Source organism: Elephantulus edwardii, unplaced genomic scaffold (assembly GCF_000299155.1).
Source record: "Elephantulus edwardii isolate Elephantulus edwardi_28Jun2011 unplaced genomic scaffold, EleEdw1.0 scaffold00252, whole genome shotgun sequence".
Lineage (NCBI taxonomy): Eukaryota > Metazoa > Chordata > Mammalia > Macroscelidea > Macroscelididae > Elephantulus > Elephantulus edwardii.
In genome coordinates this window covers 3809913-3828621 of record NW_006400002.1, presented here as the reverse complement: position 1 = coordinate 3828621, position 18709 = coordinate 3809913, and the positions used below count along the sequence as shown (strand labels likewise).

The window sequence follows — 18709 nt, the reverse complement described above, 5'->3', positions numbered from 1 at the left end:
GCTGAGGATAGGCGTGCTGCTGAGGATAGGCGTGCAGCTGAGGATAGGCGTGCTGCTGAGTGGGGAATGAATAACGAGGCGAAATTTCCATCTTCTTCAAATGCCTGAGGCTGCGTTGACTCAGAAATTACAAATATCACACCATAATTCCCCTGGGGCGTCTGGCTAACATATCTTCATTTAGTCAGAGGTTCTGTTTCTTCCAATCTCATAAAGACACCCCCCACCCCCATTTTTGCTGTTGTATGAAATGGAACATGACCAATTCCCACCACCTCCTTGCCACACACAACTCACTTCTAGTAGTAAAAACTCTGCATCTAGTCTTCCAAAAATGGAAGAACAAACTCAAGCCTCAAATTGCAATACATTAGTATTAGTATTAGGGTATTATGAGCAAAATATTGAATGATGCCCGGAACACCAAACAGAGTCACTGTACCAAATAGAACTAGTCAATAGTGAACCATTTCAGGAAGTAACGTATAATCAAGACAAGTAACAATGAAGGAAGAAATTAAAGCTACTACCAAATGAGGTGTTTGAATAAACAGATGCAGCCCTAGATGTGCTCACTAGCATATGCTGAGAAATTTGGAAGACAGCTATCTGACCAACTGACTGAAAGAGATATGTATTTGTTCCCATCCCCTCTAAAGGTAATATAGCAGAATATGTAAATTACTAAACAGTATCCTTACTATCACGTGAAAGTAAAATCATGCTGAAGATTATTTTAAAATGGCTGGAACAGTACATAGATTGGGAACTTCCAGAAATTCAAGCTGGATTCAAAAGAGGCCATGGCACGAGAGACATAGCTGATGTCAGATGGATATTGGCTGAAAGCAGAGAATACTAGAAAGGCATTTATTTGTGTTTTACTGTCAAAGGCTCTATGTGAATGATAACAAATTGAAGCTAACTTTGAGGAGAATGGAACATTTAACTGTGCTCATGGGAAAACAATACATAGACTAGAAAGGAAGTACCCAAGCAGAACAAAAATCAGAAAAGATGTGTGTCATGGCTGTATCTGTTCTCTTTACCTATTCAGTCCATATATTGAGCAAATCATTTGAAAAGCTGGATTATATGAAGAAGATTGTAGTATCAGGACTTGAGGAATACTCATCAACAACTTTCATTATGCAGACAACACAACCTTGCTTGTTGAAAGTGAAAAGGACTTGAATCACTTACCGTAGAAGATCAAAGACTACAGCCCTCAATATCGATTACATCTCAACATCCAGAAAGAAAAAAAAATCTTCCCCATTGGACCAACAGGCAATGGAGTAAGGATATCAGTTTAAAGACTAACAAGTACCTGATCCAGGCCATAGTATTTCCACTTGCTTCCAATGAATCTGAAAGTTGGACAATGAATAAGAATGGCAGAAGAAGAATTGATGCCTTTGAATTGTGGTCTTGGCAAAGTATTAAATGGGTTCTGGTGGCCTAGAGGCAAGAAGCTGCACTGCAATCCTGAAGGCACACGGTTCAAGGCCACCAGCTGCTCTGCAGGACAAAGACCAGCAATCTCCCCCCATGTGATGAACTCTTAAAAACCCACAGGCCTCTGAAAACCCGTCAGAGAGTCAACTATGCGACTGTGAAAAAGAAAATGTATCTCCTATTTTAGGTATGCGGTTCAAATCCACTAGCAGCTCCATGGGATAAGAATGGGCAATCTCTTATATGATTAACTGCCTCTGAAAATCCACTGGACGGTCAGCTATGGGTCGGACCTGACTCGATGGTACACAGCAACAACAACAATCAGGAGGGGTCGGTCCTTGAAAAAAGAAAAAAAGACATCAGATTCTGGAAAAGATGGAGGGTTAGTGAAATAGAGAAAGCCTCACATTAAGATGTCTTGACACAGTAACTCAAACAACAGGATAAAGCACTTGTGAGATCCTGAGGGCCCAACACCACCACACCTCGTCCACTCCCATAGCAAACAGCTTGATTGCTTGATAGTAGTTATAAATTCCCAACATTTTTTAACCACATACTTCCTACAGTTTGATAGCATGCTGTGTAATAAAGACTAATTTCAGTTGTGTGGCCATTAACCCAGTAATCACCCCTACATACCAACACTGTAGAGAAAACCTCCAGACACCAAGGCTTGTGCATGCTCGCCCGGTTGGCACTCTTCTACCTGGTGCCCACACTGACGTGACAGGAAGTTGGGTATCCCTGAGGCCAAAGGAGGCTCTGTTTGTCAGGACACTCCCAAACCTCGTGTCTATCCCTCCAGAGGATTCCAATTTCTATCTTTTTGCTATAGTAAAACTGTACTCATAAGAACAGTACTTTCTTGGGGTTTGTGACTCATTGTAGTGATTTACTGAACTTTAGGAATAATTAAAAACAAAACAAAACCAACAATCAAAAATAACACCGCTGCTGGCAAATCACTTTAAACTCTTAGCAACCCTACAGGACAAAGTATACATTCCTCATAGCCTTTCCAAGGCTGTAATGTTTACTAAAATAGACGGTCACAGCTTTCTCCAGCTGAGTGCCTGGTGGCTTCAAACAGCCCATGTTTCTGTTAGCAGCTGGGTTCTTGACCGCTGTACACTGGGAACCCTCAGTTTATAGCCAGTTGTAAGAAGTGAGAGTGGTCTGGGGACCTTCAAGCCTATCGGTGGTGTCTGATATGAGGGTAGTCAGTATTGTGCCCCTAATCTGTGTGAAATTTGGCTCAACTCCTTGCAATGGTGTTAGGAGTCATGGAGCGCGAGCACACTCCCCCCTCTACACACCCCACCCCTGAGCATTCATTCCAATATATATGTGTCTACGGTGGCCTGGTGGTAAGCTGCTGCTTTGCAATCCCGAAGGCATGCAGTTTGAATCCACCAGTTGCTCTGGGGGAGAAGGGTAGGGAATCTCCTCCTGTGCAATTATTGCCTCTGAAAACCCACTAGAGGATCAGCTATGGGTTAAAAATCAAGCTTTTAAAAGAATTAAATAAAAGCAAAGATAGAAAAGATAGATTTATTAGAAAGGCTCTGTCCCATAAAACCAGATGAATTAGTTCTCTGGAAGTAATGAGGTAGGAGAAAGACTCAAATTGACATTTTTAAATATGCGCACTATTACAACTTTTTTAAATAAAATATCTTCTTCTACTACTACGATCTTCTGCTTCTGCTTTTTTTTTTTTATTCATCTCACACACGTTTATTCATGCCAAGCACATGTGGCGGCCGGCGCTGCGCCAGGTCAGCCGTGCACGGCCACGGCAGGGTCCCGCAGACATCGCTCGTTGAATTGACAGCCAGGCTGACGTCTCGCTCCACAGCAATGGACAGTGGCTCAGTGGTGACCGTGAGCAGATGCAGCACTCGAGGCTTTTAACGCTTTGCTTCTTTTATCAACACGCCGGATTTTGTAAATGATTAGGCTCATCAAGCCCATCCCCACCCAGATCTCCTGGTACACCTGCGTGTAGTAGGGCTTCATGGGGACCCAAACGTTCCTGACGAGGCTCTGGAGCATCTTGGCCACGCCCAGAGGCTGTCAGAAATCTTCTGTGATAGAGAGGTGTGTCCACGTGCCTCTGGGTGGGATTCAAGGCCCTGGCCTGGTGCCTCGGCGAGGGACGATCGGCTCCTGCGGCCCAAGGAGCGCAGCCAACCACCTCGAAGGTCCTGCTTCTGCTTTAATTTGTATCTCATTGTCTACAGAACAGACATTTCACTTTCACAATCATCCCTCCATGATCACAATTGCAAGAGCATTTATCCCTTGAAAGCAATCATATAATAAATATGAATATAAGCGAATATGTCTTGGAGAGGGTGCAGCAGGAATGCTTCATGGAGGCAAGAATGATGAGGCTTCACCTCACATACTTTGCTCATTATTCCTTGGAGAGGGACATGATTTGGGAAGGGTGGAGGGTCAGCGAAGGAGAGGAAGACCTTCAATTAGGTGGACTGACACGGTGACTGCCGCAATGGGCTCTTGTGTGTCAGGAAATGTGAGGATGGTGCAGGATAGAACAAGGTTCAGATTTTCTGTTTATAGGGTTGCTATGAGTTGTGCTTGACTCGATAGCGCCTAACAACAACAAGCAAATATAAATACAGATCTGTCCTTAAAGGAAGCTCTGGTGGGCTAGTTGTAAGGAGTTTTGCCTAAATCTGGAAGGAAGGGGGTTCAAATCTCCCAGCTGCTCCACCGGAGAAGGATGGGCAGTCTTCCCTGGTGTGATTAACTGCCTCTGAAAACCAGCCAGAGGGTCAGGTCTGGGTTGGTTCTGACTTGATGGCACCTACCACCACCACCGCCACCACTACCACCACCACCACCAACAACAACAATAGTAATTGCTTATTTAGTGCAGATTATCTAGTTGCCATTTTGCTGAGCGATTTATGCATTTACCTTAGCTGTGCTCATCAAATTGTACCTCGTTTCTGAAAAATGCAAGCAAGAGGAAAGGCACTCCTCTCTGTGCTTCTCAGAACCCAATCATTCCATTGGATCAGCAGAGTCAAGGAATCTCAAACTAACAAATAAACCAACAAACAACTCTAGGACTGTGGAGTGATTCCAACTCACAGTGACCCTATGAGACAAGGTAGAACTAACTGCCTTATAGGGTTTCCAAGGCTGTACATTTTTGCACAAGCTGACTTTCTTCCACAGAAGGATCTTGTCAACTTTTGGTTAGCGGCCGACCTTAATCCCTGGGCAGCTGAATGACCTCTGGCTTGCCCTCTCTTCACCTTGGATGGTTTTGCTGGGGGAGGCCAGGGCATAAAGAACAGAAGTGTGTCTGTATGATGTGTTGCTCTCCTGGGGCCATTTGACAAACAACCAAGGAATTAAGAATAAGCTGGTGTTACTTGTAAGGTTTTTTTTTTAAAAGGGAGAGTGGTAATTGGGGAAGTGAGGATCAAAACCTCAATTTATTGGTCTAGATTTTCCTACTTGGTGGCTGAGGAAATAAACTTTTGCATTTGCTGGGGAGGGTGCTGGAGAGAAGGTGTGTCTGCTGTCCCTCACTCTACAGAAGATGGCAAGGCCGTGAGGCGCAGGGAGGGCCTGCCCAGTATCCACAGGAGTGAGGAAGTTGGAAGAGAAAGGGCTCAGAGGAAGAGATTAGTTTATCCACTATTTCACAGCTGGTGTGAAGTTGGCCTACCTGCGAGACCAGGGCTCCAGAATCAGGCTCTGCTTCTGCAGGACAGGGCAGAGATGGAAAGGGGTAGTGGTAAGTCAAGAGTCGAAGGAGGTGAGACTCTGGGGGAACCTACGGCCTCATACCTGAAAGATGGGGAAAGCAGGCCCTGCTCTCAGAACTTCAGTGAGAAACTGGACATACAGAGACGCGTGTGGATGTACACATGTGTTTCCACCTAGTTTCTTGTTCGTTTCTTAGGAAAATACTTTGGAAGATATTAGCATTCTTTCATTTGAACTAGAAAGAAAATGAAAGAATTTGGGTTATGTAAGATAAGCTAGGATGGGAGATTTGGGAGGAGGAACAGCTCGAGTCCCCAACTGGTACTGAAAAGCAGAGGTGAAAGGTTGACTGCCAAGACGGCAACTTCTTCCCTGGGCTCCGGTTATCACTTTATAAGTGTGATTTCCTTAAAGTATAGAAATGAACTAACTCATTGCCATGGAGTCAATTCTGATTCCTGGTAGCCCCTGATGTTGGAGTTGAAATGCTCCATAGGGTTTTCTTAGCTTTCATCTTTACAGAAGCAGATCATCACGGGAAGGGTTTGAACCTTCTGGTTAATAGCCAAGAGCCACTCAGGGATCCAAAGAAATTCTTAGACGATCATAACTTGACAGGATTCAAGCCTGAATGTTCTATCTCTCCGAGGTTTGGGATGACGGTTCCAAGGCCTTCAGTGGGAGGCCAGCGGATGGGCTCAAGGCTAAGCAGCTGACTGAGTTCTGGGGGCTGCAGGGTGTTTGGCAGCTCTGGATGCCTGGTCAGCGAGCTCTGGGGTGGTTTCCCAGCCCAGACCTTCTTGTTGGCTCAGCAAACAGCAATCTGACACTTTGCTAAGAATGTTAAGGCGAGGGCTCATTTAGGGCAGCTCTTTTCACACGTCCACGGTGAAGAGGGAGGTGTTAATTGTACTGACCTTGGGGAAATGAGGCTTTCCCTAAAGCCCAAGGTCTTTGGCCCCTCTGTCAGGTGCCTGGAGGGAAGGGGACCCATGCTTAGAGCCTAAAGCAGAGGCCAGTTTTTCCAAGCCCAGGTCTGTGACACCACACTTGGGTTTCCCCTTTCACAGCATTCTTGAGGAAAGGCATTCTGAAAAAGTCCTTTGAAAGTCATTCTCTTCTGAGCCATGTGATTCTCTCTGCTGTATTTATCTCAGACAGAATGGTGTCTATTTTTTTTTAATGAGTAGAGGAGACTATTTAAAGTCTAAAGATCTTGACTCCTCTCAATTAGGAAGTTCTTAATACCCACCTAATCTCACTCAGCTAAGATATATGACTATTTCCTTATTCTAGTCTCAGGAAAAAGAATAGAGGAAAATATTTAAAACATATTACCATTTTGCAGTAATATTAGCTGTGAGTTGTTAGGCTGGCAGGCAATGAACACCTGCTGTGTTTGAACCTTGAATTCTGACGTCTATTTGATTTTATCAACTAGCATACCTTGCTTAATACAATTTCCCAATCAATACTGGTTATTCTTCAGCATCCTTGAGTGCTACCACCTATTTCCCTCTTACCCCTGCTTTTTTAACCATCTATTGCCTTTCTCATGTCATCCCTGCCTACCTCACTCACCATCCTAATTTCCTCCCATACCCATGCCAATCTCTTAATCCACTTTCACTTCATTTGTCCTTCTACTGAAACCTAACCCTGAATATATGCTTCCCACCCACTTGGTGGCTGCATCCACGTAGCCAAATGTGAGTGAGTAGGGAAAAACACAAAACACTACTGCTCTAATGGACTCAGACATACCAATGATTATGGGGATGACGCAGGGCCAGACAAAGGCTTCATCCTGTGATAGGTAAGGCCTTCCCAAGTGAGAGCCGATGCTGCAGCAACTAACAACGTGCTGACTTTAAAGTCATGGTCACTACCAGGAACCACTAATGCCAATGAGCCTGCCAACTTTACTAGACTTTCCTAGTTCGCCTCATCCTCTGTTCTCCTGTGTGACTTCTGAACACATGCTTCTCAAGCCTCCATATCCTTCCTCTCATTTGCATTCTTTTTTTTTCTCTTTTTTTTAATTATTATTATTTTGTGTGCGTGTACCATCAAATCAGATCTGACTGGTGCAGGAGGATATTGCGCCTCCTTCTCCTTCTCCGGCAGAGCTCATTTGCATTCTTAATTGACGATCTTGCTAGTGTTTGAAGCCAGCCTAGAATCTCTTCTTAAAACAGCCACCAGAAAAGTCCTTAAAACCCATCAGAGTTAAAGTCTTTTCAATGGCTCAGACACCCCTCTGACCTCATTTCCCCCTACCACTGGCTATGGTCCCAAGAGCATCAATCCACAAGATGCATGCCTGCTTTAGGAACTTTGCATTCTCTGTACCCCACCACTTCCCCTCAGACGTCTGCATACATTGTGTTCTCAAGTATGCTCAGCTGTTGTTCAAATACTGCTTGTTGGCGGAGAAGTCAACTGTGCAAACCCACTAGCAGCATCATGAGAGATTTTGGGATTTACTCCTAGGAAACGACGTGGGGCAGTTCCACTCTCATCATGAAGAAGCAGGCTTGAGAACTAGACAAGGAATTGAAATCGACTCAACAGTAAGCAACAGTGAAGCTTTTACAGAATGTCCCATTAAAAATTGCATTTCTACCACCAGCGCATTCTATGCCTCTTTCTGGCTGTTTTTCTGCATAGCATTTCTCGCCATCTATTATACGCTTACTTATTATTTGTCTGTCTCCCTGCACTAGAATGTACTATCTATGAGGCCCTTTCTGTCTCGTTGTTTATTTCTATACTCCGAGCACCTAAAATACTCATCGGTACAAAACAAATATAGGTAAAAGGGAGAAAGCAGAGAAAGAGAAAGAATAAGGAGGAGGAGGAGGAGGAGGAGGAGGAGGAGGAAGAGAGGGAGAAAGGGATGGAGGGAGGGAGGGAAAGAGATCTCCCAGACATGGGATTTTACTTTACACACTTGGAAAACCCACATCAGTTCAGACAGGTGTTCAGTGGGAACAATTCTGCTGAAATCAGCAGGGAGGGGCACCACGAAGGAGCCCTGGGTGGATTTCATTGGCTTTGAGAACTTTTCTGGGTATTTTCCTGTGATGAGAGTACACAGCTTTAATTTTATTTCCCTATGCATCAAAAGGTAAGAGTCATTGATTTAGTTCAACTCCTCAGTCTACAGATGAGAAGACAGCGTCCTAGTGAAGTGGAATGGCTTTTCTAGGGACATAGGGACAGAGCTGACATTCGAATTCATGGCTTCTTTTTGCAAGTAGATGATAAATGCAAATATGCTTTGCAAAGCTTACAATGGTGTCCTGATTACCAGTGACCTCTGGTGTTGGTGGCCCTGAGGCCTGTGGAGCACGGAGCACACAGGGACAAGGGTCTTCAGGCTGCACTGTGGGACTGTGGCCAGGACTGTGAGAGAAAAGTGTGGGCAAGTTGAGATGCCCCATCAGGATTTTGTGAGGAGCAAGAGAAGTGGGGAGTCAGCATTCCAAGTCTCTCCCTTTAGCTATGACTAAATTCTTGAGGAAAAACTCTGGCTTCCTGCCTTAGTCACTCCAGCTTAGTATGTCCACAAAAACTTCCCTCTACCCAGGAGTCGGAAACGACTCGGCACATAACAACAACAACAACCCACCCTTCTTCCCTGGGGCAAACTCTGTGGCCTTGACATTCAGCTTCTGAAAGCCCAATCATTGCAATTAGGATGAAAAGAGGTGAGGATCTGCCTATGCCCAACCTTATTTGGTGGTGGTTCCTAGTCTTCCCCTCTCCCTTGGAAATGTCTTATCATCTATTTACGTCTTGGTGTGGCCTCTTTCAAGGCACTTTGGACAGCATTAACTATCTTTTCAATGACTCTAGTCATGAGATCTTACTCATCATTATTTTAGAGAGGAAACTGAAGTGGGGCAGTTGACTGACTTGCCCAAGGTCAGGTAGGCTAGGAACAAGCCCAGATCTGTGCCTTCAAGGCCAGGACGTCTTTCCTCCAACATTTCTCCCAGTCCTGGGATTCCACAGGTTTCTCATTTGTGGTCTCCTTTAGACTGAAAGGTGCTGAAAGTAGGGACTTTGTACAGGTAACCCTTTTAAGTGTTTAATACAGACTTATGACTGCTCCTGCCAATTGTCATCCAGGGGGAGGGAGAAACCTATTTTCTCAATCATCGGTTTCTCCACAGAAGGGAGGACCCAGCTTTTGGATTCCACTTCTGCTCTGCTGAGACAGGTGTAGTGGAAGACATAGCTGTGCTCGGCTTCCACTGTCTCTCGGGTGAGCTTCACAGAGCTGTCACCGAGCTCGGACAGGGGACGGGTGTGTGTGTGTGTGTGTGTGCTGAGAATGCCCTTTTCCTGATAGTCTCAGGGGAACCATATGGGAGGAAAGCCCAATGTTTCTTTCAGAAGGGCTCCCCTCCTTTGGAACTCAAGCTCTGAAGGCTGGTCCTCCCCATGGAAGATGCCAGGGTGCCGAGATGGTCCTGGCCCTGTGACCCCACCAAGGCAGCGGCAGAGGGCCTGAGTGCCACGATGCTTGGCCTTCCAGGGCTGTAAGCTTCCTCCTCCTCCTCCTCATCTCGATGGCCACCCCCTTATCCTCATCCCCTTCCTTACTGGCCATTAGCAAATCAGAGTTTCCCAATCCCTGTGACAGATATACTTTAAACTATTAAAAATATAAACCGTATGATTTTTAGTCACTATAAACTGTCACAAACACCATTTACCAACCCGAAAACCAAAAATTCTAGTAACAACACTTTAGCATCAAGAATCCATTAAAGAAGGGAAAAGGATCCCCATTCTAGGTACCATTATCTATAAACTCATTTAGCTCAGTGAACCCCTAATGGGGTCACCCTCCCCAATCTCTTCTACCCAGTCCCCCAGCCCATGAGTCACCTTCTATGGGGGACAGGTGCTGGGGTGTGGGGCTGTCCACTCCCTGTCGAGGTGGAGCCTGGGGTCCTTCCGCATCCGCTGGGCTGTCTCCTTTCAGCTTAAGCACGGTTCCTGGGGCCACCTCTGAAAGGGAGGCTGTCTCCATGATGGGCTTGCCTGCGGCTAGGCTCCAGCAGCAGATTGTCACTGATTGTGCTGATGGATGGAGGGGCTGAAGCACCTGCTCTCAGGCCTGGCCTCCAGGGTCCCAGCCCAGGGTTATGTAATGGGGCTGGCCTTTCCCTATCCTGCTAGTCTCATCTAAGGGTCGGAACAGGGGCTAGGGGAAGAGAGGGGGAGCCGAGAGCAGCCCAGAATAGCCACAGGAGGAGGGCTGAGGTGGCCCTGTTATCTTGGGAGAGAGATGACACCCCTCTCATAGTGCTAGGGAGGGAGGTGACAGCTTGGGCACAGACCACACAAATGAGGCCTCTGGCTTCCGTCAGGAGGATTGGGTGACGTGGTGGCTCCTGACCTCCAGCTCATCCAACAGGGTGTCCTGGTCCAAGGAAGGGACCTAGAACTAGCTGATTCACGGGCATATCTCCAACACTCTTCCTCCAAAGAGTTAAGTCGTATTAACCAGTCTGTACAGGACTGTCCGCATCGTCTCGCCCCTCCCTCCGCCGCGACCCCAGAGGTGTGGAGCGCGCTGCAACGGTGGGTGGAGTCCGCACACAGGGGTCAGGCTACCTGGGCTCTGACCTTCGGCTCCATCACCAACTAGCTGTGTGAGCTGCAGCATGTCATGGTCTCTGTCTAGAGTGGCTCCTCCTCTGTAAAATGGAGATAACAAGCAGCACGGGTGTTTTGTGAGGATTTAGAAGAGTAATCTGTGTAGAGGGCTTAGCAGAGTGTGGCTAAAGGCTTGACAAAATGTAAGCTATTTTTAGGAAAGCCCAGCATCTCTCTTTGAAAGCTGTCCACGTCCCCTTTGCCTGTGAGCTGCGGGACCAGTCAAATGGCTGGGGTGGGGACAGCCAGGGGCACTAGGTCCCGAACCCGAGTGTGAGCAATGGCTCCAGGGCTCCCTCGTGAGCTAAGTGACAGAGGACAACCTACCTACGTGCTGAACCTCAGAACTCTGTAAAATGGGATGATAGCACCACAATTTAGATAAGGATACGAGTTATATATAGAGCAGTGGCTCACAGTTGGGTCTTCCTGAAACTAATAAACCATAATTCCACATGTGCTGTACAGACCATCCAAATTACCTGGTTTCTAATTACACCCTGCTTTCCTATATTCTGGAACCCAGCTTAGCTTTCTTCTTCTCTTCACCATGGAAGAAAAGTCAATGAACGAGCCTCACTCTCTCCTCGGCTCTCAACTTGAGGGCGGTGTGAACAACACTTGGCCTCACGGAGTTTTCAAGGCTGCGGCATTTTAGCGGGCAGAGTGCGACACCTTTCTTCTACGGAGCGGCTGGTGGGTCCAAACCATCAATACTTCGTTCTGCAGTTGAGCACTTACTGCTGCCCGACTCGGGTCTGTACCATCTTGAGTGAAGAGCAGACACAACAGGGAACTTCTCTAAGGGGCTGATGAGCAGTACCGTGTGTGGATACATTTCAGGCTGAGAAATCTGAGACTTTGCCACCAAGTCAACTTGCTGCATGGTGCCTCCACATGTCAGAGAACTGGGCTCCACAGGCTTTTCAATGGCTGACTTCTCAGAAATACACTGCCAGATTTTTCTGGGTGGACTCAAACCTCTAGGTGAACAGTAAAATGCATTAACTGTTTGTACCCCCAGGAATACCAGAGTGTAGCCAAAGAGGGCAACTGTGGAGACAGATCTCTGGGCTGGCTGGTAAAGGCTGGGCTTGTGCCGCATCAGGACCAGGTCGAAGTTCCTCTCCTCTTCTTGCTTCATTCAGCCAGGGACCCTCTACATATCGACAGTTTTCATACCAACTGTCACCTCAAACACCATTTTAATACAATTTTTAAGCCAGTTTTTGGGTAGTAAGTAGTTCAGGCTTTCAAATTGAACCCGCTTTGTTCCAATGAAAATGTAAAAGAATCAGATTTAAACTTCAGAAAAGCACATCAGAAAATCGAATTCACTAGGTCCAGGGTGTAGTCAAGGGAGTTCTGGTGGCTTGGTGGAGAGGGAATTGTGCTGTCAATTCAAAGGTCGGCAGTTTGAATCTACCAGCTGCTCCAAGGGAGAAAGCTGAGCCATCTCCTGTGCTGTTTACAGCCTCTGAGAAATCTGCTAGAGGGTCAGGTTCCAGCTCCATGGTAATGAGTTTACTGAGGGTGGGATCAAGGAAATTACATTTTCAAAAGCAACCCAGTGATCACAGTACAGGAAATTACTCCATCAGATGGTGGGATCTTCTTTGTCATCTTTAAAACGTGATATTGGAATATTACATGGGAATTATTACTCCAGGTTAAAAGCTCAAATGGGGAGTTGGAACTTCTACTGAAAGGAAAATACTGGTAGAGAGGAAAGCTGCATGGTCTAAAGGCTCTTACATGAAACACATCAGGAATGTACCATGAATAAGGACAAAGCAAGGGAAGGTAGGAAAAACCGAAGGGAAACATCTCAACGGTCAAACCGCATAACAGGAATACGCAGCCAGGAGAGCATTGCATGGTGTTGCTCAGAAGGACAAGTATAGTAACTGAAACCTCAACAGGGGCGTGGGGTGGATCTGTTAAGATTTCTTGGTGGTAGGAACCAAACACTTGGTCTCATAAATATCCAATGAAGAAAAATTTGTATGAACAAGAAAGATTTACTCAATCTTGGCTTTTTAATTGGTATATTCTCTGGTTGCTGGGGATTGGTTTTTGAAGCAAAAAAGTAGAAGAAAATTACCATATTAAAAAAACTGTATCTTAGCCATCTCAGCAGGTTAGGTAACAAAGTCCAGTCTCCTTTATTTCTAACCCAAATATTGCAAATATACAGAAAATTACCAGTACAAAGTTAAACACATCCAGATTTATTTACACAATGCTAAAGAAATTTGAGTTTCATTTCTGTTTTGTGAAATTTTATTATGGGTCTGGCTTTGTTGTGGAACTAACATGGGTTATTGAAATTTGATTATCCCACCTCACATGCAATTTTCTGTCCCAATGGAACAGAACACATGGACTTCTAGCGCACATGCAGTAATGGTCTTAGTACTGCTTTATTCTGGAGGAAGGCAGCTGTCTCACAGCTGGGGGTGGGGTTGAGGGAAGTAATGAACAGGGAGGGGCCACATGCTCAGAAAGGGAACAAGAGACAAGAGGGGCTGAACAACAGGCACATGGGGACCCTGAGCATTTCTGTGCACGAGGAGAGTCTGACCAAAACCCTTCTCCCTGGACATCCAAACACAGCATGTGGGCAGACTCATCAGGGAACATTCAAGTCACCCGACCACAAACTGAGGTCATGCGGAGGATAGCAATGGCATTAATGATTTAGGCTCATTAATAAATCATTAACTTGTACACTATACAGTTTATACATGTATATATGTACATACACATATATATAAAGGTGCAGATTTGTTCATTTTATTCTATATGAACAAGGATGCTTAAGAATGTACTGGTGTGTGTGTGTGGGAAGCATATAGCAAACTTGAAGTCAAGTTCAAATGAATGTTCTGATTCTCACTGTTAAAATACAAAGGGATCCGGTATCTGTGTGCTCCTCTCCTGCTATTTCTGTTCTCTGTGCGGTGGGCCTGGGCTCCGCTGGCAGGGTACTGCTCCCTGACCTGCTGAAGCTGGACAACAGATGGCTGGTGAAATAGAGTCTGGCAGCTGTTGACTTTGGCTCTCCCTGTCACTGCCAAGTGACAAACCTTAAACTTTGGTTTTGTTCAAAGGTCATCTAAGTTCCTGCTCACTTTCCTGCTTGAGGAAAGGTGGTAGTAGAGTTGTCTAAGCAGTTCCAAACACTCTCCACACCCTCGTGTGCCTACAAAGAGCAGGGTGAACTCTGGGCCACTGTTTATAGTGCAGAGCTCTTCTGAAAGGACAGAGACTCTTTCTAAGATGGTTTGCCTGGAAAATAGGTGTCTGAGATGAAGCCAACCCTGCCGCCGAGGGTGGGCAAGGAAGGCCCTGCATGCCTCTCTGCACCCTGCTGTTGGGACAAAGGCCTTGGGAGAGCCAGCTCTGCTCACGGCTGTGAAGGCCAGCACACTGCTTGCCTGTCAGGGATCAAAGGCCAGAGTGGGCACAGAGGCTCTGAGACAAACCAAAGCGCAAGAGACACAGCCATGGGAAGTCTATCTAGAGCAGGTGGAAAATTCTGTTTCTGTTATCTATGGACTCTTCTGACTCAACTCCAGAACTGCCATAAACCTCGGAAGGCTCCGATCCTTCTGAATAGGGCCACCGTTCAACTAAGCACCTAGGTGAAGCCAATGCTCATCTCTGGACGGGGCCAAGAGACCTCCAGAGACCCAGTCTTACTAGAAACCAAATGGCCCCAGGTCTCAGCCACTTGCGCACAAAGCAGAAAGGATGTGTGGGTTTTCCACTTTAAGGGCTCAGAAGAATTTACACTCCATGATATGCCCTATCTGAAACCACAATGTCAAATTCAATTGCAAAAACCTCTAGGAACAATCCTCTGCCACCATAAAGCCTAGGCATTTACACAATGAAATGCTGTTTCACCTTCAAGGTTAATGCTCCTAACCTACTACCAGCTGGGTAAATTAGAAATTTCTTTCCTTAGAATCTATAATGTTTTAAGCTATTTTACTCTCTGGCTGAGGCCAAGCAGGGTGATTCAGAGAGCTAACTAGTCAATAAATGGAATGATACTCAAACCAAAGGACTGAAGCAGCCAGGGAGGGGAACAGGAGGATGGAGATGGCGGCCTACTCTGGAGATGCCTCTCCTGGACTGCTACACAGCAAGTCATCTGTAAGGGGCCCTGCTTCAAGTATTCAGTGTCTACAAGCATGACAACCATCAAGAGGTCTGGAAACAACCAAACTGGCATTGCTTATACAATGGGCTTGGCTCCCCAAATTGGACTTAAACCCTGCTTTTCTTTGTACCATAGGAATTTTGTGAGGTTTAAATGACATAATGCAAGTGAAAATGCTCTGGAAATGTTTCCTCCAGAAACATAAGATAGTGTTATAAACAAAGAATCCTTATTGTATACAATTAAGAGAATAGTAACCTTCCAATCATTGGCATTTTCTACACTTTAGAATTAGTACAAGAACTGCCATATGTAAGCATGTATCTCTACTCACAACAGCATTAAAAAGCCTGCACTGTCAGCAAGTCAATGACTTGTAGCAACCCTATGGAACAGAGCTGAACTGGCCCCATGCGGTTTCTAAGGCTGTGAATCTCTATGGAAGCACACTGCAGGCTCTTCTCCTATAGAGCAACTGGTGGGTTCAAAGAGCTGGCCTCTGGGTCAGCAGCTGAGTGCTCAACCACTGTGCTACCAGGGCCCCCTATGAAAGTGTTATGGAGTAAATGAACAGGCCTTTTCTGGGCATTAAATTCACTTTGGGCAGGACATGAGAATGTGAGATAGACTGATACTTTTATCATTTGGGAGCTGGTATATCTTTGCAACTGTCTATGCAAATTTAATGAAATCTCCTAAAAGACTTGTACTCTCTGGTCAGTAACCAATATCCTCTTCACAAACATTGTCCTAGTTTTATTTTCTGACTGATGCTCCCTGACTCATTTGCTTTTCAGCAGCTTTAAGTCTCTCCCCATGTTCCCTGCTGCTGTGAATCTACATTGGTGAGGAGAGCTTCGCCATCTGCGCAAACATTCATCTGACAAGTTAATTTGGCACATTCGCAGACTTTACAGCCACAGTGTCAATTACCAGCCACCAATGGAAAAAACATCCCCATCATATGTACTGGGAGCGGTGAACAGTATATAGATGTGGCTAACTGAAAACTTAGTATGTTTTTTGTAGAGAAAATATTCAAGCTATATTAAAACTAATTATTGCCACTTTCCATTACTACATGTCCACCCCCAAATTTGTCCCAGTTAGTTTAGAATTTACTTAATGTGGGGGAAAATGTCCAGTGAAAAATTTCCTTTTATTTAATAAGGTATGAACTTAATGTATCACACTGAACATCACCCGGACCGGAAGCTCACTTCCCACTGGCTCAGCCAGAAGCTCCAGGCCAACAGATGACAGCAAAACTGGGAAGGGGGACTACGTGAGGAGATTGTTTTGGAGGGGTTTTATTTGGTTGGTTGTTTAATTTAAAAACCTACAGATCCAAAAGCATCACTAGTCTTGGATCCAGGTACAACAGTAAAAAGGGTGAGTAAGCGGGCATTTTAATGGCTCAAAAACGAGCCAACCCAACAGGTAGGGGGAGATGGAAGACTCTTATGTTCAGTCCTCGGGGCTGCACTGTGCACTCAGAACCCAGTGAAGCGGTCGGCCTGGGCAGACACGCAGGACAAACCTGCACCCTGTCCTTGAGCAAGTCCACTGGCATACATACAAAGCACAGCGTAAAAGATCTCGAAGAAGTTAAGAATTTCTCCTTTAATAGGTGCTAAATCTAGGCGATTCTCTGCTGCTCCCTTCCCCTGCCCCAAGTTAAAACATATTGCCCTTTAAGTTTTCCTGATTTAGTATCTTGGAAGCACATGGTTAAGTTAGTTGCCAAAGGTCAATTAACAAAAGGGTATTGCCTAATTCAGTAGGGAAAAGAAAAATCACTGTAGTCTTTGGTCCCTGGCGGGGAGGGAACTTGGGGATCTGTGTGAGGGCTAGTGTGCAATGTTCTTGGAGCAGGACTGGCCCCAGATGGAGAAAAGCTGCCCAGGCTGTGCCAGTCCTTCCAGCTTCCGTTTCAGCTCTGCAGCTGCTTCACGTGGCCAGCAGAGCCCAGGGACGGTACTAAGGATGCTGGGATGCAGGAGCGGTCACCGCCCCGGGGCAGGCACCATGGAAAACATACACGAGTGGGGTTAGTGAAATAGTCCCTTCAAACTCCATTTCCTTTCTTTCCCTTTTTTTTTTTAAAAAAAAGGTAGAAACAAAAGCAAAATTAGCCCGTATTTTGCAAAAAAAAACCAAAAAAGAATGTAAAACTTAAACAATTTAAAGATATCTCCCTTCTTCTCAGAGCAAATTCTAAGAGTATTTTGGGGTTCCCCACCCCACCCTGCATTTCTTTTGTATTAGGTCCTTTTGGCTTTTTGATGGAAGCAGCAGAAACAGAGCTGGGTCCCTCGCAATGGGAAATTTATTTCCCCAAGTCTGAGCAATAGAGAGTGTAAGAGGTACTGCAGATCCATCATCCGTGCTTGGTCCCAGCTACTGTGAAGAGCTATTCCAGGAGATCCTGAAGAGAAAGACATATGCTGCATTATCAACAAACAGAAAAAGTCCCATTTTGGAGGCAATCATCTAGTTTCTGGGTTTCCCAAGTTACAGCTATGAAGATCCAGCTTCCAGTTGATATGAGCCTTTGTCCCAATCCCATCTTGATCATGAATAAAAGAGGAACTCTCTTTGTTTCTCCTTCTGGACTACCCTTCCAAATAAATCCTCTCCTCTCACCTCATCTGAGTCATCATGGTAACCGCTTTTCTGGGTGTGAGAGGCGGTGTCTAACGTGTCCACGCCATCCACTCCATTGGCCTCTGCGTGCTGCTGCAGCACAGAGTATCGATGCACCAGGAACCTGGAGATGGAAACCTCGGTCAGTCTTCCCAGTGCATGAAAGGGGCATTACCTACAGCACTGTGGATCGTCTAGGGTTGAGACAATCACAGAATGAGTAACAAACACATCATAGGACGCAGAGCTCACAGCTGACATAAGGAAATGCAAGATATGAGGAAATTTGGGTCTGATATTTTTCAGGAGCAGCGCTTCAACTAGCTAGTTAATGCCAAGGACAGACTCGACCATATGGTCTACTTTCTAGTTTGAATTCAGTGCCTCTGGCTGACGTGTAGGACTCTTACCTTCCTCCACAGACGTACTTCTTCACAATCAGCACTCCTGCTACGATGGTGACCAGCATCAATCCCACTATCGCCAGAATAATTGGAACAGAACTAGACCTGGAATTCTTGAAGAATTAAAGCATACATCAAACATACATCATTTAGAACACATATTCTAGGCTGAATCAAAGAGGTGGTGCATACTCTTCATTTATCTGAGAATAATATGCAATCTCCAGGCACTGCAAGACATTTTTCCAAACCCCACGATGAACCATCTCAATGCCACCAGGAGACTAGCACAGGCGGAGAGAAAAATCAGAGATTCAGCTGCCTTGATGCTGTCTGAGTGCTACAAACTTGAGGTTTCATGTGCCAACGTAACATGTGAGCTGTGACAAATGATAACTGTGACTGCTCCAAACTAAAACTGTCTTTGAGTTTAAGGGTGGAAAAAAGAGAGACTATGATAATAGTGGAATAGTGGATTGAATAAACCTAGACCAGAGCTATTATTTGGGAAGAAGCTGACCAAAAGCTCATTAGATGACACCAAGATTGATTCTTTTTGGTTTTCCTCTTGGTTTTGGTATAGTTTTTTTTTTTTTTT

General features: G+C 45.5%; 3 protein-coding genes across 3 annotated transcripts in view; all 3 read right to left on the bottom strand.

Moving 5' to 3' along the window:
• Positions 1-10304, bottom strand: part of MYBPHL (myosin binding protein H-like) — a 14848-nt gene extending 4544 nt beyond the window's left edge. Inside the window, exon 1 of the mRNA XM_006899355.1 lies at positions 10117-10304. Coding sequence (XP_006899417.1) covers positions 10117-10261 — 145 coding nt within the window. The 5' untranslated portion in view covers positions 10262-10304. The remainder of the gene's footprint in view (positions 1-10116) is intronic.
• Positions 3337-3519, bottom strand: LOC102859523 (6.8 kDa mitochondrial proteolipid-like). The gene has a single exon (XM_006899335.1). It carries the CDS (start codon positions 3517-3519, stop codon positions 3337-3339), a length of 183 nt encoding a protein of 60 aa, XP_006899397.1.
• Positions 10305-10342: 38 nt separating the features above from the next.
• Positions 10343-18709, bottom strand: part of SORT1 (sortilin 1) — a 132742-nt gene continuing 124375 nt past the window's right edge. The window contains exons 19-21 of the mRNA XM_006899354.1: positions 18118-18224; positions 17708-17831; positions 10343-10435 (exon numbers count right to left, since the gene is read on the bottom strand). Of these exons, the coding sequence (XP_006899416.1) occupies positions 10343-10435; positions 17708-17831; positions 18118-18224 (324 nt within the window). The remainder of the gene's footprint in view (positions 10436-17707; positions 17832-18117; positions 18225-18709) is intronic.